The sequence below is a fragment of the Artibeus jamaicensis genome, unplaced genomic scaffold, assembly GCF_021234435.1.
Source record: "Artibeus jamaicensis isolate MK-2021 breed Jamaican fruit bat unplaced genomic scaffold, CSHL_Jam_final contig_233, whole genome shotgun sequence".
NCBI classification, from domain to species: Eukaryota; Metazoa; Chordata; class Mammalia; order Chiroptera; family Phyllostomidae; genus Artibeus; species Artibeus jamaicensis.
Window position 1 is genome coordinate 7,293,809 of NW_026521486.1, and position 26,405 is coordinate 7,320,213.

Below are 26,405 nucleotides of genomic sequence, written 5' to 3' on the forward strand. Positions count from 1 at the left end.
CAGGCTGCAGCGACTTGTGGCAGGACACCCCCCTCTAGCAGGGGCACAGGCACACCCCAGTCCACCCCAGACCCTGCCACCCCAGCCTCTTGTCACCGAAACAGCCTGATGGAGCATCCCTCAGCTTCCACCCAGCCCGGTCCATGCATCCCAGCCCCTGAAAGGTCCTGGAGTCAGTGTCGCCAGCTCCGGGTCAACAGGCACGTTTGGAAGGAGACCACCAGGTGCTACCTAGGCAGGAGCCCCCTCTCCCTGTAGGGCAAGGGAGCCCAGTGGCAGGCAGGGGGCCAAGGGCTCCGCTGGTGGGCGGCCCTACGTGCCTGCCTGGGCCAGCAGAAATGCCTGGCCCCCAGCAGTGGGGGCAGGAGTGAAGGCAGGCCTGGCCAGGGAAAAGCACCCCAAGTCTGCAGGGCCCCAGCAATGAGGTGGTCTGTTTATTGTGGGCAAGGCAAACCCCCACAAGTTCATTCAGTGTGATCTTCCCCCAGAGGTGTGCTGAGGGCAGGGGGCCCTTGGGGTGCCCCCGAAATAGCTTATAGCAACAGTGTTTCAACCCAGATCTGCTGGGCACAGTCCCAGGGGAAAAAGCATTGTCCCCATTAGCTCCTCCCAGTGGGTGTGGCCACCAGTCCTTTGGTGGGAATGAGTCTCGAGAGAGAGAAGGAACAGGAGTGTGAGGAGACAGACTGGTGATGACCACACACAGGAGCGGCTGCCATCCCCCGGGGGGCACTCGGCAAGGCGGCAGACTACAGTGTGTTGGAGAACCAGGGTTAGCACCTACATAAAGCATACCCACTCAGTAGATCAGGGACCGGGGAGCCCTGCTGGGAGACTCAGCACTAGGACACCCGCCCTCCCCAGGGCCGCCCTGGGGAGGTTCCCTACACAGTAAGGGAAGCGCCTCCTGGAACTTGGGAGAGACGGGGTGGTTTTGTCCATCGTGCGTGTTTGTGTCTGAGGGCGCAGTCACTGAACAAACTCAGAGGTGCCATGAAAACAGCTCCTGAGCAAGGAGAGACAGACCCAGGGCGGCCAGCCCAGGACAGGAAGATAGACTCGGGGATGGGGCCAGGGCCAAGGCACGAAGAAGCCAGTGCATCTGAGCCCCGCCCGTGGCCCACCAAGAGCTGCAGAACCTTAGAGGCAGGAGACCCCTGGCAGACCCCATGGTGGAAGGACCCTCGGTTCAGGACTTTGGCAGCTAAGAATCCCATCTGGACGTGACCAAGGGAAGGGGGACCAAGGAGCTGCCCGTCACAGCAGGCGCCGGGCGGGACAAGGGGCAGGTACGCTCGGTCGTGCTGCTCCGTGGACCCAGGCCCCCGCTGGCTTGTTGGGGCCATCACAGCATCTGGAGTCATCAAAATCAGAGTGACAGGGCTGAGCCGGGAAGGAGTGGTGGAAGTCCCCTGGCTGTTAGCTCTTGTCCCCTGGGGACTTGCTCTTGGTGTCACGCTTGTTTCCTAGCAGCTTCAGCACCTTCATGGTCTTGAACTTCCCCTTCTTCCTGCTCTCAGATTCGGCCTCCTTCTGGAACTCTGCAGAAGGAAAAGGGGTCTCAACAACATGGGGGAGGGGTCCCTCAGGGCAGGCCAGGGGCAGTGATGGAGGCATGGGAGTGCCAGGCCGCAGGGGCGGGTGCAGCTCCCGCACCTCCCCCTGGGGAACCCTGGGCACGTCACTGCACTTTTCCGGGTCCCTGGCTCTTGGCCTGTAGGACAGGAACCACACCCTCTCCCAGGGTTTTGACAAGGATCTGAGATAAAGGAACATGAGAACAGCCTGGGAACTCTGAGGCGTGGCGTACATTTATCTGGAACAGTCTCATTCCCCAGGCTGGTGCGCACAGCCCTGTGGGCTGCAGTACCAACACCGAACGTTGGGGACAGAAGAAACCTTGGAAACCCTCTCTCCTAGCGCCTAACTGTGCAGACGAGGAGAACACGGGTGCGGAATGGACCAACACCCACTGAGCCCTTTGTAGGTGCCAGGCCCTGGTGAAGTGCTTCACACGCGTCACACCAATAGTCCTCTGCACACACCTGGGAGGCAGGGCCTCCACCACCCCCGCTCTGCAGACCGGGTGAGTCAGGCCTAGAGGGGTGACGCAGCTGACTCAAGGCACCCGTGAGGACGCACCAGCAGCCACTGCGACTGCAGCCCCGGCAGCCTGACTGGAGGCCAGCCCTAACTAACCACAGGCCACAGCCTGAGTCATGGGTGGAACCAAAGCTTTGCCTGGGTCTCTGACTCCCAGCCCTGCACGGCCTTAGTCCCGGCAGGTCCTGCTCGTTGCACCCACAGGCTCTTCCAGGACCAGCTGCAGGTGCCGAGGGGTGCAGAGGGTACGACAAACCTCACTGAGAAAATGCTCACTGGCACCTCAGGCCTCCCGGGGCACCAGGGCACCCACCCCATCCCCCAAGCCCAGGCCTCAGGCCTCAGGCTTCCTGGCTACAGGCTGGCCTGCCCCGCTGCACGTGGCCTCCCCAACAAAACAGGAGCTGAGAGCTGGTACACGCCAGGCCATAGCACCCACTCCAACCCTTCCCGCAACCTGTCCCACCCTCCAGGAGTTCAAATGGGCCGGCGCCCCAGGGCAGCCTCACCTTTCTTCTTGATCATGGCTTCCAACATCTTATCTTCCTCTTCCTCCCTGAAATGAGAAAGGATAGCTAAAGGTCCCACAGGAGGAAGGGCCAGAAAGTCTCTCAGTCCCGCCCAGCCCCCCACTCCACAGCGGCTGAACAAGAGTGCCCTGGGATCGCAGGCAGGGAGGGCAGGGCTGGCCTGGCCTGCTCGGGGCCTGCCCCGCAAGGGGCCCCCCAGGGGAGCCCCTGGCCCCACCCTGTCACCTCTGCCGGTCCTCATCCAGGCAATTGACGATGGCATTGCGCTGCTCAATGAGGGTCACAATCTCCTGCATCAGCACCTTCTCCCGGCCCCGGTCGTCCTCGGTCCAGTCTTTTTCTGCCCAGGGGAAAAGCTGGGGGTGAGCGGCAGGAAAGCTCTCCTGCCTTCCCCGGAGGCCAGGAAGCAACACCTGAGCGCTAAGTTCGGAGGACAGCAAGGAGGGTCCCAGATGGGTGGGGATTACAAGTTTTTGGAAAAATGAAGGTTATCATAGTAGAGACCAAGGACACTAGGCTGCCTACCAAACACACCACCCTTTAAGGGGGTCCGGGGGGCCCAACACAGCACCTGTTCTGAGAACAGAGCCCAGCATGCGCCAGAAGGTTTCCTGCTGTCATTCATTCATTCATTCATTCACTCATTCATCCATCGTTCATGGTGGTTTCCTACAGGAGGCAGGGTTCAGGCCGGGCCTCGTGAGAGCCTCCAAAGGTGGGCTGGCCAGAGTGGGGCAGGGGTGGGGAAAGAACAGAGGACCCCAGGGGTCCTCATGAAAGAGAAGCAAGGTCACCCAAGTGGCATATTGCAACATTAATGAGCTGCAGCTGCGGCTCACTTCTTGTCGTGACCACAGACCCCAACTCAGCCACCTAACAACCATCAACCCTCCGGCCATGGAGCGCTTCCATATCCACTGTCTCCTGACCCCAAAAACGCCCTGCAAGGCAGGCACCTTCATCCTGTCTTACACTCAAAGCCACTGAGGCTCTGCAAAGCTGAGAAAGCTGCCTTCCTCCCTGTCCCCAGCACATTAGCAGCAAATCTCGAGACTGCCTGGCTCCACACTCCATCCCTCCAGCTACTGTCTGCCGTGCCGAGCCAGCCAGTGGGACCTGTCCCTCCTTCCCAGAGTCATTCCGAGTCAAGCTGTGCAGGGGTCCTCTGCCTTCCCTCCTCCTGCCAGTCAGGTCCTGTCATGCTCTGGGCCCATGGCCAAGAGCCCAAAGCTGCCACTGGACAGGCATCTGTTGTCATTGCCTCACAAGGACGGCCCTGGGCTCTGAGCCCTGCCACCCCCAAGTCCTGCCCCTCATGTTCCGGGACAGGACACAGCCACAGGCGCTGTGCTCCTGAGCTTGGTGCTTTCTGTGAGCTGGTCACCTCCGACACCACATGTGTCCATACTTCCTCCACAGTTCAACCAGATGGCACCCTGGGCCATCTGTTCCCAGGGTCCCCGTGTCCCCATTGGCTCTGCCACCCACAGCCCAGCCTGGAGGGGCGGACCCGAGCCCACTCCCCTGTCCCATCAGGCCCTGCAGGTGCCCAGGGAGCGTGTGCGGCAGCACTCACCCGGCTTGTTAAGAAGGCACCGCAGCTCATACTCCACGTCGGCCTGACGCTGCTCCAGGTTCTGCTGCTTGAAGCTGCGGGGAGGGAACAAGCCGCCTATTGACTCGGCCCCATGCAAGGCTGCCTGGCCTGTGCTGTCGGTGACGAGCGAAGGAAGACAGGGCAATCTCTCCGTTCTAAGTTGTCCGGCTTCCAGGAAGGGGAGCAGGGGCCAGGGGACGGGAGGACTCACACGTAGATGAGCTCGGACTCCCTCCGCACCAGCAGGTGCTTCTCGTGGATGAGCTTGAACCAGTCCACCAGCATGTCATCCTCACGGCCCTCTGGAAGGCAGATGCGCCCGAGGCTGGGGTTGGCTGCAGGTCCTGCCCTCGGAGGAGGCTCCCCGCAGTGAGGGAGGCTCCAGCCACCCCCAGCCCCCCTGCCAGGCCCTCCCAGCAGCCCTCGAACCGTCCCCGCCGCTGCGCAGCTTCTCCTCCAGCAGAACCCCGCGGAGCTCCAGGGCGTCCAGCTGGCGCTCAATGGTGTCCACCTCTCCATGGATGTCCTCCTCAGGGATGTACTGGTCAGCCTGGACCTGCCCGACAGTGCCCAGGTCACCACCCCTCCTGCCCATCTGCTGCCAGGAAGTGTCTCCATTTCTCCCACCAGCAGTGGCCCGCACGGGCCCAGGGCCTGGGCTCTATCCCACACCCTGGGGACAGAGGTAAGACCCCCGGGAGGGGAAGGGTCGGTGTGGCACAGCCACAACCCCTCTGTGCCCCAGCCCCATCGGGCACACCCAGAGGGAAGCACAACCTCCTGCCTCCCACGGCAGCCCTGGCCCCTCCTCTGCCACTGCACAAAGAGTATCACAGTGTGACAGTGACCTTGTTATGAAGATAAACTTGAGAACACTCCAATCTATTTCACTAGAAGTGTAACCTGTGAGTGTTTGGACCCCTGAACTATTATCATAACAAGTGAACGCACCAGCCATTGCTCCCGCCTGAGCACAGCTGATCTGGTCAAAATCCCCCTGCTTTCAACTCGAACCTTCCAGCGGCACCACCCAAGTGCCCCTCTCTTACACCTGAGGGCACTGCCCTGGCGGCCCATCTCCTCCAGGAGCCCTGTGGGGAGCCCGAGGCTGCCATGGGGGGCCCAGGCCCAGGCCGCTGGAAACTCCCAGCTGGTACCTTGCGCTTGATGAGCGGGAAGCCGTGTCCTGGAGCAGGTGGCCTGGCTGGCTTGGATCCCTTGGAGGCTTTCTTTGTGGCTGGGGACGCTGTGGGTGATGCCTTCCGGTTAAAAGGGTTCTCCTTGCAGGAAGACTAGAGGCGGAGTGACAGGACAGAGGGTGAGTCTGGGGAGAGGGCAGCAAGACCTCAACTGCCTAGGACCCTGGGCACGGGGGGCAGCGGGCCCGGGCAGAGAGGGGGTCTCCCGGCACTCAGCCCACCCCCCAGTCACCCAACACACAATCCCATTTCCTGCACCCCCACGACCCCTGCCCCTGCACAGCGGCTGCCCAGGGACTCAAAGCATCCTTATCTGATAACTCTCCCAGCTGCTCTGCATAGTGGGACTGCGATGCCCATTTACAGCTGGACTCAAGTTCAGAGAGCTTAAGTGACTGGCTCAGGGTCATGCACTTCCCAAGGGCCCAAGCAAGGACGAGAATCTGTTTGAGGACAGGGCAGCCATCCAGCACTGGGGACAGCGGCCAGGACACGGAGTTCAGGGCTAGACAGAGCTGCGGAAGCTTGTTTTCTCAGAACCGCCCCTTCAGAGGAGGGGCCTCTCTGGCTCAGAGAGGTGCAGCCCTTTGCCCAGCGTGGCCCAGTCAGAAAGGACAAAAGCACAGGCCCCACCTTCCACCTGGGCAGCAAACGGAGAAGAGCAGCCCCCTCCCTGCCCAAGAGGGACCCCTCTCTTCTGCTGGCCCCTCATAGACCCAGAGCCTGGTGCCTTCCTGTGGATGATCAGAACCTGGTGGCCCAAAGGGGTGTGGCTGCAAGAGAGGCCCCCTCAGGAACAAGGTGCCCAGAGGAACGTCTTGACCCCTGGTGACCCCTGTTCTGGGCGTGGGACTGAAACAAGTGTGCAAACAGCCGACACAGGTCATGAGCTCCCTGGGATGGTCACCTCACACCCCCTCCATTTCCGAGAGGAGAGGACGTGCAGGGAGGGGGCCTCGGGCATAAACGGGGCCTTGGTGAAAGGAAGAGTGGACAGGAGGGCGTGCGAATGGGCAGGTGGGAGCTGTGTGAATGGACCCCAACGTGGCAAGTACTTGGGACAGGCAGGTAAACAGGTGCCTGAATGCACTGATGCGTGGAGGGCCCGGCGAGAGGACAGGAGCAGTGATGGACAGGCAGTCTGGCCAATGGACGGGCCTGTGCCTCAGTGAATGGAGTGGTGGATGGACAGAGGGATGGGGCCATGTCAGTCAGAAAGTGAGCGGCCCTGGACATTCCTGCCCTGAGGCCAGACCCCATGTGCTAGGCAGGACTGCAGCTTTGCAGCTTTTAGCAAGGGCGAGGCACTCACCTTCACCTGGAGCTGCGGAGATGAGGTGCCAGGGGAAGGCACTAGGGTCTTATCTCCCACCAACAAGAGAGGGGTAGGGGCAGCGCCACTGCAGGGCTTGGCCGGCTGGGGGCCCGAGCTGCCCTTAGCACTGGGAGCAAGGCCAGGGCTGGCTTGAGGCGCAGAGCCCGTGGTGGGCTGAGCCAGCTCCCCAGAGGAGGACAGCGAGGAGTCGGCAGAGAGGCTGGCGGAGGTCACGGGGGTTCCGGGGGCGTGGACCGCAGGCTCCGAGGAGCTCTTGGGCACCACTGGAGGCTCCAGGAGCTGCCCGCTGGCTGTCTGGCTGGGGCCCTCGGACGACAGGCTCTCCACACTGAGGGCTGGCGATGGGGTGGCCGAGGGCGGCTCCGAGTGTGAGAGGCGGGAGGCGTGGAGAGCTGTGCGAACAGATGAGCAAGTGGACGCCACACCTAGCACGGTCCTCTTGGAACAGATCTGCAGGTGGCCGTGGCCGCCCATGTCCTTCCACGTCCAGAGGAAGCCAGGGCCCAGAGTATCCGCCTCTCACTTCCCCTCCCTTATCTGATTGGACCCAAAGCCAAGCCAAATTTAGAAGGCAAACCTACGGGGGCGGGGAGGAGGGCACAAAATTGAGGCTGGCCTCGGCTGTGTCTCTGACCAGCAGCAGAGGAGGGAGGGAGGACGGCAGGAGGCGGGGAGGGCAGGCAGCCCTGGCAGCGGCTAGCCCTGGGCCAGGCACCGCCCTGCACCGCTTCAGCCCTCACTCGGGCGGCAGATACCATGCCTGAAAGCATGGTCATCTGTGTCTTCCAGACAAGGCAGCAGACTCAGACAGAAGGCACTGGTCCCAGCAAGGGCCGAAGCTGAACCCAGCTGTGTCTGACTCAGAGCGCATCTCCTTGCTGTGTCTCACACACCCGCCCCACTCAGCCCAGCTAGAGGTCCCAGGGCTCCAGCAGGGGCCCGAGTGGGGACCCCAGGCCATCGGAGCACCTGCCTCTGATCATCTCCAACCTGCTCTTGGCCCCACAGTCTGAGGGGCTCCCCCTGAGGTCTGGGAGGCACCTGTGATGGAAGGTGCCTGGGGCCAGGGCCTGAGAAGACGACAAGTTAGTGAGCACCAGGAACACCATGTACCTGATGAGAGCGAGTGCTGGATGGAGGGGACAGGGTGCCCTGGAGGTGGCCCGCCACTACCACTTTCCAGATGAGGAGACCGGAGAGAGACCCAGGGAAACAACAGCTCAAAGTCACAAGGGCCGAGTCACACAGAGCCAGGCCAGAGCCGGAGGCTATCACCCACCGGAGGCAGTGACTAGATAGTCGGGGTGCAGGCTGACCCCGCCACGTGCTCTCCCGCCTGCCCAACGCTAAGCGCTTCACCGCAGAACACAGTTAATTCTCACAACATGCCGGTGAGGCGGGTCATGGAGGGCTCAGCGAGTAGTCTAGAGCCTGGCCTCAAATCTTGCCTCCAGTGCTTAAGGGCTGTGAGACCCTGGGCAAATCATTTCCCTCTCTGTGCCTCAGTTTCCCCACCCGCAAAGGGGGGTGTGATACCGACCACACAGGTCAGCTCCAAGGTTCAACGGGAGGACACATGTGAAACGCCCAGCGCCTGGCCTGGAGGGATGCCACGGAACCCCACGGCCTCCCGCCCTGACCCTGGGGTTCCCACTAGCAGGAACACCTCCGGACGGCACTCACCTAGTGGGGACGCACCGGGCGCTCGGGGGGCAGGGCGCTTCTTTGTCTTGGGGCTGCTGGTGGGAGTGATGCCGTACCAGGGGTGCAGGGACTTGGGTGTACACTCCTGGAGGGCCTGGGTGGGGCCAGTGGCCAGGGTGGAGGCAGCGGGGGGCTCCCCCACCTCCTCCTCCTCCTCCTCAAAGGGGTTGTAGGGCTTGGGCTCTAGGCCACCCTCTGCAGGGCTCCTCGGAGCCACCTCTTCTGCACCTCCATTCTCCACCCGCCCGCCGGCCCGGCCTGGCAGCCGGGGGCTGTTGCTGGGGGGCAGCGGGGCTGGCTTCTTCTTGGGTTCTGCCTGTACCAGCGTGATCCAAGGAGGGTCCTTCCTGGGGGCTGGAGTCCTGGAGGGCGGCAGGAAGGAGGAGAATCCATTAGGAGGCAAGGGGGACAGCGTTCTTCTCTCTCTGGACAGTTCGAAGTCCACTTCCGAGAGGAAGGGTGAGAAATTGCACCTGTCTCCTCTCCCAGCCCTGGTGCGGTGGGGCCAGTATGGGACCAAGGCTGAAACAGACTTACAGGCACAGGACAGGACCTAAGGGGCACCCCTCTGTGACACTGAGAAAGTCACCTGGCCTCTCTGCCTCAGTCTTTCACCGGTGAAATGGGGACAGTAACAACCATCACCTCTCGAGGTCACTGTAAGGGCCCAGTGGGCACAGCACCTGGCACATGGCAAGTGCCCACCTCTCCCCTCCCGGGCCACCCAGGGATGCAGAGCCCCAAAGAACAGCGGGAAACAAGGCGTCCTCGCCTGGGACGCGGGGTCCCAGGTGGAAGACCTGAGCTGGGTACACAGCTGAGCTGTTCGGGGCTTTTCTATACCTGGCTGCTACTTCTCCTAAGCCAATGAGCCAGGCCTTAGGCCTCCCAGGTTACAAAGGCAGCGGAGGCTCCGGCAGGTGAGGGACACCAGAGGTGGCTGTCTCCACGAGGCACTGCCACCCACAGGAGCCTCGGGGAGGGGACACGGCACAGCACTCCTTCCCCACCCAGAGAGTGGAGCAGGCCCGGGCCCCCGGGAAGGCTCGATGCCGCCCCCAGCAGGCCCCAGGGGCCCCTCATTCCTACCACCAGGACCCTGAGAGCCTCTCGGAGCCCGCATACCTCTCTGACAGCTTGGGTGTCCCTCTCGGCTTGGGGACGGGGGGCTCATGCAGCCTTCCTAGATGGGAAAGGAGAGTGAGACAGGCTTTCATGGGAGAGGCAGCTGTGTGCTGGGCAGCGGAGCCGTGCACCCAGGGGCCCGGCCAGAACGCCTGCCTTGCCAGGGAGTGCCCTTCCTTCCTACCCGGCAGGTCATGGACACAGGTGGCCCTGGCAGCCTCGCCCGCATGCTTGCCTTCCCCACCCCAGGACCCAGGGAGATTAGATAAGCACCAGAGGGGACAGGCAGAGAAGGTCAAGGGGACAAGGCAGGGCATTTCAGCTGAGAGCGGGGAGCCCAAGCGCCCCTCAGACACCTCCCCAGCACAGGCAGGAAACACTGTCTAGGCGCAGCCCCAGCGCCACCAACTCCTGCAAGCCTGCCGACTCCCAAGCGTCCCCCAGAAATCCCGCGGCAGCCTCTGCTCCCCCGACTTCACAGACTTCTAGTTCTACCAAAACCCCGGGTCCGTGCCCGTCTCCCTCTGGAGACCGGCAGTGCCTCAAAGGCACAAACACATCTGAACCGCATCTCTGTCCCCAGCGCCCAGCTCAGGGCTGGGTTCAGAGCAGGCCTCGAGGAGTGGGGACCAGACCTGGACTACCCAGGGGGGGTCTCTCCCAAACCCCGGACCCCAGGGTCTTTCCCACCCAAACCACCTACCCTAACCCAATGCTGAGGGCCGCCTAGCACATCTTGGGCTAAGGGAGCACATGGGAGCCGGGGAGGTCATCCGGGAAGGTCCTATGATGAGGGCTGGGACGGGGGTCCCTGCTAGTTTTGACGAGCCTGAAGAGAGCCCCCAGACCCACCCGACCAGGGACACACCTGAGCCTGGCCCCCAGCCCCTGAGTAGTCCTGCCAGACATCCAGACACAAACAAGTACAAGAGCTGGGCATGGGAGGGGAGGTCACCTGGGGCGTGCCAACTGGCCAGACACATGGAGTCCCAGACACAGCCGGAACACAGGCACACGAGGGTGCCCTTGCTACACACCCTGAAGCCAAAGCACACAGAGCAGGAAGGCACACAAACACCCCAACACACCGCACAGGGCAGCCGGGGCATAGTCTGTGGGTGTGTCTGTCTGTCTGTCCGAGCTGCAGCATGGGGAGCTGAACTGGCACCGAGGCCTCAGTCACAACTTGAGGCGTGAACTGATCACCTCAGAAAGAGCTGTGCCCACACGGACACACAGGCCCAGAGTGTGGCCCCATCCGCCTTCCCAGTGTGCACGTCTGTTCAAGCACCAGACACTCCCCAGCCAGCTGGACCCTGCTCACCATTCACTAGGCCACTGCCACCTGGCTCCAAGTTCTCGGGCTGCAGGCTGGACCGGGGCCGGGGCGTGGGGGGCGTCTGGGCTGTGCTCTCCAAGGCCTTCCTGGGGGCGGGCATGGGCCGGCCGGCCTGAGGGCTGGCCAGGTCCTGCGGTCGGTCCGGCACGCAGGGCTTGGTGGGCATCTGGGGCCGGGCCTCAGCCACTGCAGCCACACTGGGGCTGCCTCCCTCCACATCCTTGGCTTCTTCTGCTGCTTCTTTTGCATCTTCTCGCTGTTGCTTTGGCTGCAGGGGGGACTGGGCCTTGGCCCCTAAGCGCCCTCCCGGGCCCAGCCGGGCACAGGTCTCCGCACAGATGAAGGTGCCCTCCTCAGGCCCACTCCGGTAAGCCCCGGGCACCAGGGTGCTGGAGCACTGCCGGCACCTGCCAGGGAGGGCAGGACGGGCATTCAGCTTGGCCAGGCAGCGCGGCCCACCGCGCTGGCTACCTCCCTCCCCTCCTCCCAACTAACCATCTGGATCCTGTCTCGACGCCCTGGACTTCCCAGAGGGAAGGGGAAGGGCAGCTGTCAGGAAACTGTGAAACACGCGCTCGGTTTGTGCTGCAAGAGGAAGCGAAGGTCCCCCCACCGCTGGGGGTACGGTGACCACGATCGGTGCCTGTGGCAACTGTCAGTCACCGGTTCCCTGGCTCTTCAATAATTTTTTTCTCTTTTTTATAACATATATTTTCTACATTATTTGTATGTTCCTTGCCTCTTATTCTGTCTTCTTTGAACCTGGCTTCCCCCGGGAGCCACACACACACAGAAAGCAAATTGCTATTGGGATTTTTAAAAAATCCTCCCTGCCCCCTGTAGTTTTCAAAGCAAACTGCGCCCCTTAAACGTCACGGGGAGGGTGGCCTCACAGCATGCCAGCACAGGAGGCAGAACCCTGAGCTGCAGCCCCGTGTCCATCTCTAGCTGTGTGGCTGGGCAGCCTCCCCCTAGGCCTCAGTTTGCTCCTCAGTAAAACGGGGACAGGCCGGACGTGCCGGCACGCAGAGCCCTCAGCACTCGGCGCACGGAACCCACGAAGCTCCCTCCCTGCTGTCGGGGGGCTGGGGTCAAGGCCCTGCCCCCAGGCTCCCACAGCCACTCACCGGAAGCAGTGCCGGTGGTACAGCTTGCCCTCCGCCAGGTAACGCTGCACCAGGTGCACACGCTGCCCGCAGGCCGCGCAGGTGCTGCTGGGCGTCTGGTGGGTGCCCTGCTCCGACAGGCGACCCGAGGAGAGCGTCTCGCCCTGCAGGGAACAGGGCGGGCAGGTTGGGGGTGGGCGCGTGCTCACCAGCCGTCCTGCTTCCCCGTCTCATGGCCACTGGCCCCTTCTCACAGGTGAGGAGACTAAAGCCACAGAGGGTGAAAGACCCATGCAAGATCACTGAGCCAGGAGGGAACAGAAGTCCTGACCTCCAGTTTCTGGGCTGACCCCACCAAAAAGGCGGTGCCTGGCTGAACAACCCTGCCCCCTCTCGGCTTTTACCTGTGTCCCGTCCCGGCAGGTTGCCCCCCATGGGCGACTGTCCTCTTAGGCCCACCTGATCCCCTTTCTCTGCACCTCCTGGAGCCCCAGCAGATTTAAATCTCAGCTTCTCTACTTTTAAGCACCATGACCTTGAGCAAGCTGCTGGCAGTGCTGGGCCTTGGCTTCCCACCTGCAAACCAGAATCCTACATCCCTGCCTATCTCGGCCCCGCACACGCTCACTGACACCCGCCCTGGGCCAGGCGCCCTGTCCCTTGGGAATTCCAGCAAGTAGCAAATGGGAGCAGGTGGGCCAGCCCTCTCCGCACTGCAAAGTGCTGTCGGAACGTGAAGGGCTGGTGTCACCCCTCAAGGCACCCTGGAGCAGGGGACTGGCAATGTGGCCCCACTTCCCAGCTGAGAGACACTGGACACGTGACCCAGCCTGTCTGAGGGTGTTTTCTCGTCTGCGTATCAGGACAGCTAATTCTGACCTCCCAGAGCTGAATCACCTGGGGATCACAAGCTCTGTCTCAACAGGAACGAAGGCCGGTATTTGTCATATTACCACTGGGTAAATCCTGTCGGGCCTGGGATGGCACAGTCAGTGTTGTGATTCATGTCCCCTTCCCAGGCCTGGCACGTCCTGCCCCTGATCCCTGTCCTGGCTTGTGAGACTCTACTTCCAAGCCAGCGGGCAAAGGACCAAGCGCCATCTGAACACTGCAGTACCAGTTGTCCCCACTCCACTCGACCTCTTCACCCGCACCCACCCGCCCACCCCAGGCACCCACCCGCCCACCCCAGGCACCCACCTACCTGAGCCCTATCTCCCGGTTCCGCCGGAGTAGAGGGCGGGGTGGAGGGTGCCAGGCTCTTTCCAGGTGGTGAGACGCCGGCTGCCAAGAGACAGAGAAGAGACCTGAGGCAGGCGGAGAGCGTGGAGTCCCAGGAGGCCCCAACCTGGCCTAAGATTTGAGCTCTGAAGCCACCGCCTTTGAGCCCAATGCAGCATGGTGGCCCACACAGGCCAGGGGACAGGACGCCTCGACTTCCAAGCTAAGAGCCGAATGCAAGCTACTTCACCTCGCGGAGCCTCTGCAACGTGAGGGGGTCCCAGAGCTAACGGTGCTCATGAGGGGCAGGACGGGGAGACTCCCTCCCACCAGGGTGAGGGGCTTGAAGGGAAGGAAAAGAAAGAGCACACAGTGCTGGCCGAGGTTCAGGAAGGTGGGCTGGCTCCCTGGGGCCGAGGAGGAGCCGCCCCACCTGCGAGCACGTGCGCAGCCTGCATCCCCTCGAACCAGGAGAAACCACCCACCCACCCTCCCAGACTCCTCCAGCCCCCCACTCCTTCATTCCTTCAGCGAATATTCACTAAGCACCTACTTTGTGATTAAAATAACACACCCCAATTCACACAAGTGTATACCAAAAAACCCATTTTACTGTATGACAATTTAAAAATGAAACGCCAGTTCCCGGCTATGGTCTAGAACAGCGCTCAGCAACCTCCAGGTCACAACCCACCAAGGAACTCTGGGATCCGCTGGGCAGAGTGCAACCAGCACCCTCAAAAGGTGGAAGAGAAAATTTCTGTGCACATCACATGTGCTAAGGGGAAGAACCATTTCCTGAAGCTGGTTTCAGTTACATACGTGTGCATGACCTTGGACTGCGATGGGAACTGTATTTCCTACCATGGATCATGGTCCAAAACGGTGAAAGCCTAGCCACCTAATCAAGTCCCTGCCCCTACGACCCCATCTGTCCTCTCCTCCACCCACTGAAGCATAAAGACCCCCTGCTGCCCTCTTGCCAGGAACACTCCATCCCAGGTCTTCACATGGCCTCCCGCTTCTCCTTGCTCAGGGCTGAGCTCAAACACCACCTCCTCCGGGAGGCCCTCCCTGACCACTCACCTGTACTAGCCGCTTCCTCTTCCCATTTTCATCCCATTACCTTATCTTGTTTTCTTATTGGACTCTCCTGAAATTACATCACTTTTTACATTGTTCTTGTTCTCTCTCTCTCTCTCCCTTGTGATTCTAGATAAGTAAGCTCAGCTCCAACCAATGGGATAAAGACATCATAACAATACTCACCTTGAGTCCTAAATAAGAGCCAGACACAGGTTTATACTCCCTCGTTTACGCCTCACGTCAACCCTGTGAGACGGGCACTATTCTTGTCCCCATTGCAAAGGGGAAACTGAGGCAGAGAGGTGCCACGGCAGCCCAGTGTCACCCCGATAGTGAACAGCAGAGAAAAAGGTTTGAGTCCACTCTACTAATTTCTACCCTACTGCCCCTCACCAAAGACTCAGGGGTTGAGAACTCCTTTTAAAATACATAAAATGGTATTTGTTCAAATATAACATTAATCCCTGGCAATATCTCGGGGAAGGAGGAGTAACAGATTATTTGAGTTTTTATGCTTTTTTCTGTGTTCTAAATTGCCTACAATAAGCATGCTTTACTTTTAAAAAGGAAAACAAAGACCTGACTTCATTGAACACTTTTTTAAAGAGATAGGCTGAGACTGTCCACACGGACAGGCAGGAGACTGGGCTGAAATGGGGCAGGGAAGGGGCAAGAGGCCCCCTTCCTCGGGACCCGAGGGCAGCAGCGACCCGGAGCAGGAGTCAGGGTACTGACTTCAAGCCTTTCTGCTTTCCTGCTGTGTGACCTTGAGCTCCGTGCCACCCCTCTCTGGGCCTGCTTCTCTGCAGGAGAGGGGAGATTGCACCCAGGAGATTCCTGCATGGGGGCTCTACAGGCAGGAGACTCTGCAGCCCCCAGGGACTAGACTCAGCAGAGAAGTACCCTAGTACTCACGGGCCCCCCACCCCGAACTCCCCAGCCTTTGGGCTCTCAGGTCTTGAAGGTTGCCTCTGGGGAAGACACTGCACCAGGGCTGCACAGGGCCCTTCCCGCTGGAGGAAAACCCCAGGGAAGTGTCTGCAAACAGGAAGTGAGGGTGGGTGCAGAGCGGTGAACTCACAAAAAACGGCCGGTACCTGCTCCGCTCTGTCTCCCTCATGTTATTTTGCTTCGTTTCAGGCAGCCGTGTTCGCTGTCTGTCCCCCCACCCCCCCACAAGACTGGGCGCTCCAGGAGAGCAGCAACCGTTCACAGCTACACCCCCGCACAGCACTGTTCTCCTCAATAAAGAGCATCTCAGTGAGTGAATGAATGACCCAGTGAGTGAACGGCATGCTGCCTCCCCAGCTGGCAGTTTGCAGCTCAGGAGAGGATCACCCGTCCCCAGCCCCACCCCCAGGGCCCATCTCCCTGAAGGGCTGGCCCCCACTCACCTTGGCCAGGGCTGGCGAAGTGGTTGTAATACTGGGACACGTAGGTCATGATGCTGAGGCAGTCGGGCACACTCGTGGAGACCATGTCACTGGGGTCCAGGAGAGCAGGGATGCCCAGCTCCTTCTCCGCCACTTCGAAGGCCTGGGGTCGGGGCAAAGAGCAGCCACAGCAGGAAGAGGGGGAGGAGGCAGGGTCAGTGGGCACCCCTCGGCTGAGGCGCAGCTTAGCTCCCCTCAGAGGGATGAGGGGTCAAGGGCAGGGGTGACTGTGGGCAACCCTCAGTTCTGGCCCCCCAGGACGACCTGGAGAAGGGGAGGCGCTCCAGGGACAAGTGGGTCAGAGGGAAGCAGGAGACGGGGAAAGGAGCAACCCTGCCCACCCCCACCACCACCCCATACACAGCCCCTTGGGCTTCCGTCTGTCCAGGACTCACCAAACGGTTATTCTCGAACACGTTGTCCTTGGAAAGTGAATCAAAATCTCTGCAGGAGGCAAAGGGGAGGAGGCGCATGGAGGACGTGGCCCCAGGCAAGGGCGCGAGTCCGGAAGTGGCCTAGTGGCCAAGTGGCCAAGTTGCCAGGCGACTGTCCTAAGGGGAGGGGTCTGCCAGGGAGGAAACTGAGGCAACAAGCACAGTCTGTAGAGCTGGACCTGCCCAGTGGGGGAAGATGAGCTCAGGGCCCCCAGAGGCCTCCAAGTGGAGGCTGCAAAGCACTTGGAAGCCATAGGGCTCAAGTCCAAGCTTTCAGGCTTAAGATCCCTCAACCGGCTGTGAATCTAGACACTCTTCCCCGGGAAGCCACATCCTGAGTCAGTAGCAAGGATAAAACTGAGACAAAGGCAAATGCTTGTAAAAACAGGGACATCCACGGATCGAGGACCTCACGCTGGCATGTGCTGAGCTCCCATCTTGAATTCACATTATTTTTAACTCTCTCTGCCAGGCATTCACCCCATGTTACAGACAAGAACACTGAGGCCTGGAGAGGGGAAACAGCCAGCCCTGGGAATCCACATTCCGGGTCCTTCTACCACACATCTCAAACCTGGAGAAGCCTCGCCAACGTGCGCAACCCCAACGCAGCCCAAAGATGAATGTTTTCTTTTCTGGGGCAGAACAGGTTTGGACTAGCCTGGAAACCACACAGACTCCGGAGCTGCCAGCAGCCTCTGCACACGGGCTGCCCTGCCAGGGCCGCTCCTCAGGGTGCCTTCTCTTGGGGGAGCAATGAAGGCTTTCCCGGCTTCTAAGCTGGGACAGGTGAGAGGCAGCAGGGCTGGCCTGGGGGACCTGGGGAAGGGACAGCTGGCCAGCCTGCTGGCTTTATTTATCCCCGGCCCCTCCTTTAGGTGCTAGCATGGCTGAAACCAGTGGAGGCAGCCCAACCTTCTTGCTCAAAGCCTCCTGGCCGCCCCCCCCCCCCCCGGCATAATGCCTCTCCTTCTATGGCTGAAAACTGCAGCCTGTCTGCCCCATGCGGTGGACCCAGAGGCCGGAGCAGGCAGCAAGTCCTCCAAGTCCAGACCCTGCTTTCCCAGGCTGTGACCTTGAGCAGGGCAGCAGTCTCTGCGGCCTTATCTTCCCATCTGCGAACCAGGGGAAGCTCTTGTGTCACCTCCCTGGCTGGTGGGGAAGACTGGTCAACTCTGGGCTTGGTGAAGGGCAGGCCTCACAGGTAAGGGAGAGGGTGAGCAGGCCCCTGAGAACCCCGGGAGGAGTCGCCCCGAGGTGGACTGCAGAGAGGGGAGGTGGACTGTATGAGCCGGGTCCCCTTTTGTCAGTGCCAGGCCACTTCCTTTTCCCTTCAGCTGGGTCCCTAACTCCCCTCGCTTTGCCATCATCTAAGAGCAGGGCACTCAGCAAACTACAGAACCTCTTAAACCGCAGCCCCCTTGTCCATGACTCTGTGAAAGGGGCGAGGGGACGCCCGCACGGGCCCCGGACAAAGACTTGTTCCCAGACCGAATGGGGCGAGGCAACTTGTCCCGCCATTGTCCTCAGTCTCCCCAACAGTGTCCCTGGAAGGCTGGGGTTACACGTTGCTCTCACCCTGTGGCCCGGACACCCTACCTAGTTCCTGGCATTTAGGAGGCGCTCAATAAATGCTTATTCGTGAAGAAAGGCTGGAAACAGTGTAAAAACTGTAAAGGCCCCCAAGACACTACAATTCTTCCTCCTCATGAATCTGGCTTTCGTAGCAGAGATTTTCCGAGAGTTTCAAAGCCTGGTAAGTTCTAGTTGGCTCTGAGAGAGATGAAGGGCACAAAAATGAGGCTCAAAAAAAAAAAAAAGAAACCCACACAGTGTCTCCTTGAAGACTAGGAGACATCTGGGAGGCCTTCCCAGCCCGGCCCTCTGCGGCAGCACTTCCCACACGGAGGGTCCATCCCTGCTACTCCATGTCGCTACCACAGCGTGGGGCCGCTGTGTGCGGCTGGTCTCTCTGCTGGCTGGTTATCTCCATTACCAGGCACAGAGCCCAGCGCAGAGCAGCGACTCTGTTAAGTACTTGTTGAATAGATGAGGACACTTTCGTCATCACCCCCTACCGCCTCGTAACACTGCGGATACTACCTGATGCTACCTGAATGCTCATTGCCTCATTTAACCCTCACAACAGTCCTTCAAACCACTTTGCAGATGAGGGAACTGATGCTTGGCAGCATCCAGTGATGTCCCCAGGTGATGACGCCCTGGGGCATGGAGGCGCACACCAAGCAGCCTGCGCTTCGATCGATGGTGGCAGGCTCAGGTTCACCAAGTGATTTAGTTTGATACCCAAGTCCCTTCACACACTGGCCCCGTCCCCTGCCTCCCACCTCCCCAACCTGCCCCTCAGCCAAACAGCAGAGCCCTCCAGCCCTCCACTCCTTTCTGCGTGCCCGTCTCCATCCTTCAAGCTGCCACTCCTGAGCCCTCCCCCCACCTCTGTTAGTGCCATTGTCACATGCCCACAGCAGACGGGGCACGACCATGTCTGTCTGCACTTCATCTTGTTCACTGCTACATCGACATCCCCAAAACTCTCTCCTCCATGGCCCGACCCAGCACCCACAGACATCATACCACGTGGCTCAGAGTAAGCAAAGTGCCTTGTGCCATCGAATCCTTGAGGGCATCCTTTGCGTCCATCCTCAAAGCCCTCCCAAGCCCATCCCTGGGGAGGCAGGTCTGTAGGTGGAACAGAGACCCCTGGCCCTGCAGGCTCAGGGCCCCGTGCTGTGGGCACAAGGAATGGTGGACACCGAGAAACTTTCGCTCACTGTTTTTATGAATGAATGGAGGGATGGATGGCGGAGGTGCCAGGGCCCAAGGCAGGGGGAGCTGCTCCAGAGTCTGAATCAAGTTCCCCATGAGAACCTCTCTGGGCAGCTGGGAACAAGAAGGGGGCATTTCATACCCTGGAGCAGCCCAATGGTGGCCGTCATATCATACACTGAGTCTTCACTTGGCTTTCCTGCCCCACCAAGGACCACAGGACCCTGGGGACACACACCTGGAGAGGCAGGTCAATGTCCTGATGGGCGTTGGGGGGGGGGGGCTTCCCATCCATTAGTCCCAGCACAGTTAACCCTAGGGTCTCCTCTGAGCCAGGCACTAGCGCCCAGGAGACAAGATCACGTGGGGGAATCAGAAGAGCGAGGTTCACTGTACTCAGAACAAGGGGGACCCTCAGAGAGGGAAGAGGCCTCACTGCCTCGCCAGGTAGGGGTGCTCAGTATGTCCGTGTGCCCGAGCACAGTTTAGTGCGGGGAAGTCCCAGATGTCAAAGAGGACTCGGTGCCCCTTCAAAGAGTGTGCGGCGGGGGGGCGGGGGTGGGGGGCGGCGCGTTTAAGTCCCTCTGGCGGAAATCAGAGCTTTGTGGGCGGGGCCACTCCCACCCCGGGCCTGGCCAAGGAGGTGCGGGCGAACTGGCCAGGTCAGGGTCCCAGTGGGCGGGGTCGGAGGCCTCCTGGGGCAGGATCTGGCCCCAGGCTGGGGTCTCAGTGACCCTACAGGCAGCAGGGCGTGTGGGTAGGGTCGGCGTCCGGGTCTCCGGGGGGCGGCGCCTGCCACCTACCGGGCCCCGCGTCACTGAGGGGGGCGGGGGTCCCCAGCCCGAGCCGCGCCGCCCCGCTCCGCTCCGCTCCCCCGCCCGCTCTCCCGCCCGCCCGGCACTCACAGCAGGTCGGGCCGGTGCCGGTGCAGGATGGCGCAGAAGGCCAGGCCATCCCGGAAGGAGCTGCTCAGGTTGCGGATGTCCACGCCGCGGTAGCCCTCGCATTGGCGGCGGCACCAGGCCAGCAGCGCGCCCCGCGGCCCCGCCATGAGCCGCGCGGGGCGCCGCCCGGCTCGGACTTCACCCTCGGGCCCACCTCAGGCCGAGTACCCGCGGCGGCTTCTTCGGCGCGGCCCTGCCCGGCGCTGCTCCGAACTCCCGGCGCCGACCGACTGGCGCGGGGCGGGCAGGAGGCGGGGCCGCGGCCTGGGGTACTAGCTCGGGCTCCGGCGCGGGGTCCCGGCCCGGCAGCGTGCTCCCCGCCCGGACCTGCCCGGACCAGCCCGGCCGGCCGCCGCCTACTCACCGCCTCCCTTTCCCCTGGCTGTGGGCCGGCCGCGGGCGCCTTGGTCCCCGCCCGCCGCCGCCCGGGATCGGGGAGGGGGCGGTGGCCTGGCGCCCCACCCAGCGGCAGCTCCGCCCCCAGATGCGGACCCCCCCACTCCCCACCCGCCCGGCACCCCGCAGTGGTCCCCAGTGATCCCCAGTCACCGATTCCACATGGTGGCTCCTCAGAGAACTCTGGGGCGGACTCTGAACCCCTCACGCCCCGCCAACTAACCCTTCCCCACAATGACTTCCTCCACCCCACCGCCTCCACCACGCAGCCCACCAGGAACTCGCCTCTTCCTCCCATCCTGAGTCCTCGCTCTTTGGCCTAAAACCATGCAAATTCCCCACATGGATGTCTCTAAACCCACCTAGCTACCCTGGCCTGAAACTTTGGGAGACCCCCACACACACCCCACCACCTCAGGCCACTCAGGCAGTTCCCGTACAGACTCCAGTGCGCCCCCAAAAGGCCATCAGCTTCCTTCACCCTGTCTCACCACTCCAAAACGCCCCTGACCTCCCGGCCAACATTCCCGGGCCCCACAGCCTGCCGGGGAGACTCCATGGTGTATGGAGCCTGACCACCTGTCCCGCGGGGTTCTGACCCTCTGTGCTCAGGGATCGCCTCGCCCCCCTGGGGCCCTGGGCCTCCCCCGATTTTGGTGTTGGTGTGTTGGACTCCTAGGGGAAGGACCCATGTCCTCTCTGGCAGGGCATTAGGTTTCAGGCCTGGAATCATTCTCCACTGCTTTCCTTCGGTGGGGACCCATCCCCAGAGGCCTGTCCTCCTGCCGAGATTAATCAGCCTCCCGCTGGCTGGCTGCCGGCTGCCAGGGCAGTGACGTAACTCTGACCAGTGCACTGGATGGGTCTGCGGCTCCACCCCATCCCCCACCACCAAGGGAAGGAGCAGGGTCTTAGTCATCTCTCACCGCTGGGCTCTGGGGTGGGTGGAGAGTGGGGAATGGAAAGAACAGGGATTTGGGAGTCACACCGCCCCAGGCTCATATCTGGGCTTTTCCCAAGCATCCAGCCGTGTGATCCTGAGCCACCCTGAACCTCAGTTTCTACATCTCAAAAATGGGGATAACTTCTCATTCACCAGGTAGCTGGCATGTTAAGACATGCCTCCTGTTTAGTCATCACCCAGAAATGCTAACTATTGATTCCTGGTGCCTGGTAAACATGTAAAATGGGCTGAAAACCTTTTGTACCCAGCTTGTCGCCTGGGCCTGGAGCGAATTATCGAGCAGAGAGGCTCACTTGGGGAATCCCACCTTCTCCAAGGTCTGCTGAGTCCCAGCCCAGGAGACAATGGTGACTGAGGGCGGGGGGCCCCAATTTGCCAGCTTAGACCATCCTCACCCCCTGGGTCTGTCTGAGGCTGCAAGGCCACCGTCTCGGCTCAGAATGGGGCCTCTCAGGCTACTTAGGAAGGGGCTGCCTGGCCAGCTTTCCTGGCCCTTTACCTGTCCACGCTGTCACCTCCTACCTTCCTTGTCTTCTCTGGGAAAGCAAATCCAGGAAAGGGAGGTTCCAGGTGCTCTCGTTAAATCGGGGACCTGGCCTCAGAACCCTCATACCAGCACGTTCCAGGACTTCCATTAAAACCCTGTCCTCACCAACCTCGGGCTCCCATCAGTCCCCCAAAAGAACTCCAGGTCTGACCTTGATCCCTTTGCCATAACAGCTTACGCGGCACAGCCCTCTGGGCCCCCACGAACCATCTGTGGGTTTCACAGGTTCCTTATTTTAGTCAGCCCACCATGATAGGAAGTTAGGGCCTGTGTGCCCACAGCTGCGTGACCACAGGCCAGACGACTCGCCCCATGAACCCCAGTGGCATAGCCTGTGACATGGAGATAATCATCCTTGTTTGGCCTGTGTGTCAGGGTTGTGGGGAGTCAGGTGAGACAACAGATGGAAACATGCTACTCGGACTGTAAACCCGGCTTCAGGTGGGAGGAGAGACCATGCCCTCAGGTGAGGTCAGAAGCTGCGGACATCTCAGCAAGTCGGATCGCTGGCCCCAAAGCAGGCCCTCATTTCAGGGTCAGGTCAAAGGGCTTTGGGTCCTTCATTCAGTGCTTTTCTTTATTTTTCACTATCAATGTAGAGTTCTCTACCTTTTCCTTACCCATAATTTAAAAATAAAATAAAGCTAAAGTTCCTACTAGTCTCCCTCAATTCCAGTCCCCTCCTAAGATCTTGGAGAGTGAGATCTGGCTCCCCAGGCCATGTCTCAAAGAAATGCATAAAATAATTTTTTTTTAAAAAGTAGCCATGGTTGTCAGTTTCAAACTTCGCCTCCAGCCCTCGCACAGGCATTTATATTCAAATGTGGATGCAACAGATACAAGTAGCTGAGTCCAAGGGAAGATGGGGGAGAACGAGACAGGGAATTCCTGTCCTCATGGAATTAACATTCTGGTTGGGAAGATGAGCAGTAAACAAGTAAACAAACCAACGAAGGCAACTTCTGATGGTGAGAGGTGCTCAGAAGAAAAGAAAGCAAGGGGCTGTGTTCGAGACCATGGGGACAAAGGGTGGCCTTCGTAACAGCCGCAGGCATCCAGGTGGTGGGGCAGGATCCTGGCAGGGAAGTGCTGGCTAGTCTGGTCAGCGAGGCAGATCCAGCAATGCTTTTGCCCAGCACAATAAAGGAAGGAAAAAGGAAGCCCAAGGAACAGCAGGCGTCCAGGGGAGGCGTCTGACTAGTTTGGGTCAAAGTGAACCATTCTTCTGGCCAACCCCCTTTGTAGAAGAACTGTGAAGGGGGGAGGTGCAAAGGTGAATAAAAAAAAAAATTGCGCTGGCTGGCTGGCTCAGTTAGCTGGAGGGTGGTCCCACACACCAAAAGGTGGCAAGTTCAACTCCCGTCACACCTGTCAGGGCACACACCTGGGTTTTGGGTTCGACCCCTGGTCAAGGCACATAGGGATGCAACCGATCAATGTTTTTCTCTCTGTCTCTCTTTCAAATCAATAAAAACATATCCTCAGGTGAGGATTTAAAAAAAGGAAAAAACCCAGAGCCACTGGGGAGGGAGAAGTTCACCTAGAATGAGCACTGGGCATGAATAAGTGAATGAATAACCAGGACCTATGCTTTACATGATTTTCACAGAGACCTCCAGGTAAGTTTATCGGAAAGACGGAAGGGGCTGGAACAGCCCCGGAGGGTCCTGCAGAGGCCATGGGGGAAATGACTGAGAACCTCTGGCTGCAGAGTCCTCCTATTCTGCACCTGTTTGGAGGCCGGGGGCGACTTCTCTCTCAGAGCCAGAGGCCCACCTGTGCATGCGTGTTCCTGGGGGTGGGAGGCGGCGCCTGGCCGGCCCCCTTTCGCCCTCCACCTGTTCCCTATGCCACTACCTTGCTGGAAGACCCCAGACAAGGATGTCGCCCGTCCAAAGTTTGGTGTCAACATCTCTGGAAGGTAGGGATTTGCCACCCTGCCACGAAGAGGCCTGTGTGTAGGATTCTGTCATCCAGAAACGCTGTCCCGAGGGCACTGAGATGGGCGGACACAGACAAAGATGTTCGTTGTCTGTTCACAGCAAAGCGCAGGGCGCAGCCCAAGTGCTCATTAGTAAGGGACTGGGTGATTCGGATCCAGCACAGCTGGACAACAGGACAACACCCGGCTATTAAGAAGAACGTCATGGAAATACATCTTTAGAAGAAGTGAGGGAACAAGCCACAGAATAACAGGTGTAGCAGGCTCCCATTTTTGCAGCATGTGACCCAGCTGTATACCACGCACATTTATGTCTCTAAACATTTACAGGTGTGTGTATATGGCATTTTATTTTATTGTTTTCTTTTAAAAATATTATATTCATTTATTTTTAGGGAGAGGGGAAAGAAGAAAGAGAGAGGAACATTGATCAGTTGCCTCTCACACACCCCCAACTAGGGACGGGCCCACAACCCAGGCCTGTGCCCCCCGACTGGGAATCGAATGAGCCACAGGCCAGCGCTCAGTCCACTGAGCCACCCGAGTTATTTGCTTTCTCTTGTGTTTTTGTTTCACGGTAAGTCACCGGGAAGAAAGGACACCTGCCCAGATGCGGGCAGTGGCTCGCTCTGAGACCGAGGTTGGCGCAGCTGACTCACTGTTTACAAGTCACTGCAGTTTGATGTTATAACGACAACAGATAACTTTTTTTAAAAGAATTCACACACCATAAAATTCACCCTTTACAAGCACACAGTTCGGTGGTGTTCGTATGTCCACAGCACTGTGTGCCGTCACCACTCCTTCGGTCAGAACGCTTTCATCCCCCAAACACTCTGTGCCCGCTGGCAGGACCCTCACTCCCCATTCCCCTCCCCCTCCCCTCTGTGTGTCTGACTATTCCAGGTGCCGCATGTAAGTGGAGTCACTGTATTGATTGCTCATTAATGTTTAAAGTGCTGCTCTGTCATAGTGTTAACTGGGCACTTTGGGAAAAAAGTCACTGTAACTCTCTCGTACCGACACACACTGTTTGTGCTTTCGCGTTGCTAGAAGCAAGCCGGGCTCCGGTTTTAAAACACAACCAGCCCCAAATCAACAAGAGGAAATCTGTCCACACACACCAGGCCCCGACTGATCACCGCAGGATGAGGGTAAGACTGGTGGGGCAAATGCAGCTTTGTAACGAAAGAAATAACAGATGGGGGAGGGGAGCTTCCTGAACTGGCCCACCCCTCGGTCCGCAGCCTGGAGCCTCAGCACCTGCAGTCTTCCAATCCTAGGATTTTGCTTTTCTAAGTTTTCCTGACTCTCCAATCCCAGGATTCTCCAGCCTCCATGCGGGTCTGCCCACTGTGCTTTTCTACCTGTCTGTGCCCACCCCCCCTCCGAGTCAGGGCCTCCTTCTGGCCCTGGGTTCTGCTCCCTGGAGGGCGGCCGGGCAGAGCCGTGGACCAGGGGCACTGTGGGGCCTCCAGTGGGGCTGGGCCGCAGCGGGAGGCCGTGCTAGGCTTTGGTAGCAGAAGCAGCTGCTGTTTCGCAGCTCCTCTCTGTCCTCGCTGGGCCAACAGCACGCCCTGAGCCAGCCGGGACACCCTGAGCCCCAGCCTGCCTAGATGAGGCCCGGGTCCACATGCATTTTGCAGACATGATGATTTGAGGAGATACTAAATTTAACGTTAGAAATGTCTGTGAGGTCCTGGCTGGTGTGGCTCAGCCTGTAAACCAAAGGGTCACAGTTTGATTCCCAGTCAGGGCACATGTCTGGGTTGTGGGCCAGGCCCCCAGTAGGGGGCGCATGAGAGGCAACCACACATTGATGTTTCTCTCCCTCTTTCTCTTTCCCTTTCCCTTTCTCTTAAAAAAAAAAAAAGAAGAAAAGAAAAAAGAAATAAAATATTTTTAAAATAAAGAAAAAAATAAAAAACAGAATTGGTGAATTTTGGTGCAGCTATTTTAATACTGAAGATGGAAGAAGATATGCAAAAAAGATACACAACAGTTTCAGAGTATTATGCCTTATTATTTCAAGAAAGGTAGAAACACAACTGAGACACAAAATAAGATTTGTGCAGCACATGGAGAAGGTGCGGTGACTGATTGAATGTGTCAAAAGCAGTTTGCGAAGTTGCTTGGCACTACTGACATTTTGCCCAAATCATACTTTGCTGTGGGGCTGCCTTGTGCACTGGAAGATGTTTGGCAGCACCCTGGCCTCTGCCCACTAGAAGCCAACAGTGGGAGAGAGCCAACATACTCAAAATGCCCAAATCATTGTCCAAGTTATTGGTGAAAATGAAAAATGCGTGTTTTATTTCATGGAAAAAACTAAGCGGACTTTTTGGCCAGCCCTGTAGGTACTGGTGAGCCTGGTGAGCACAACCTCCCCAGAACCCCAGCCCCCCATGCCCTGCACACAGGCCAGCTCACTCACAGCTGCAATAGACATGCCAGCTCCTGAGACCCCCCGCAGGCCAGCAGGGTGGTCCGGGTGCTGAAATAGTATTCAGGGCACGGGCAGGTGAGTGCCTGGTGCTCCACAGCGAGGCAGGGGCAGAAGTGTGGCAGGGAGACGGGCTGCCTGACTCAGGGTTGGGTCTGCAAAACCGGCC

The 26,405-nt window shown here is 59.5% G+C and overlaps 1 protein-coding gene and 1 long non-coding RNA gene across 4 annotated transcripts; one reads left to right on the plus strand and one right to left on the minus strand.

Moving 5' to 3' along the window:
• Positions 1–405: 405 nt before the first annotated feature.
• On the minus strand, positions 406–20,367 carry MICALL1 (MICAL like 1). Of its 3 annotated transcripts, none has more exons than XM_037160490.2 (17): positions 19,906–20,367; positions 16,175–16,223; positions 15,741–15,882; positions 13,244–13,323; positions 12,061–12,203; positions 11,429–11,518; positions 10,919–11,340; positions 9,595–9,652; positions 8,449–8,831; positions 6,742–7,157; positions 5,388–5,522; positions 4,660–4,786; positions 4,442–4,532; positions 4,210–4,283; positions 2,859–2,973; positions 2,613–2,659; positions 406–1,541 (listed from the first exon to the last, which is right to left on the minus strand). In XM_037160490.2, the coding sequence occupies exons 1-17, from the start codon at positions 20,049–20,051 to the stop codon at positions 1,420–1,422; spliced, it is 2,640 nt and encodes an 879-aa protein (XP_037016385.2). In that variant the 5' UTR covers positions 20,052–20,367; the 3' UTR covers positions 406–1,419. The 3 variants fall into 3 exon arrangements, with proteins under 3 accessions (XP_037016385.2, XP_037016384.2, XP_037016386.2); XM_037160489.2 differs by having other exon boundaries at positions 11,429–11,548; XM_037160491.2 differs by lacking the exon at positions 11,429–11,518 and having other exon boundaries at positions 19,906–20,366.
• Positions 17,301–24,937, plus strand: LOC128626882 (uncharacterized). Its single transcript, XR_008390990.1, has 3 exons — positions 17,301–17,417; positions 24,189–24,370; positions 24,847–24,937. It is a non-coding gene; the product is annotated as an uncharacterized LOC128626882 (long non-coding RNA).
• Positions 24,938–26,405: the final 1,468 nt, after the last annotated feature.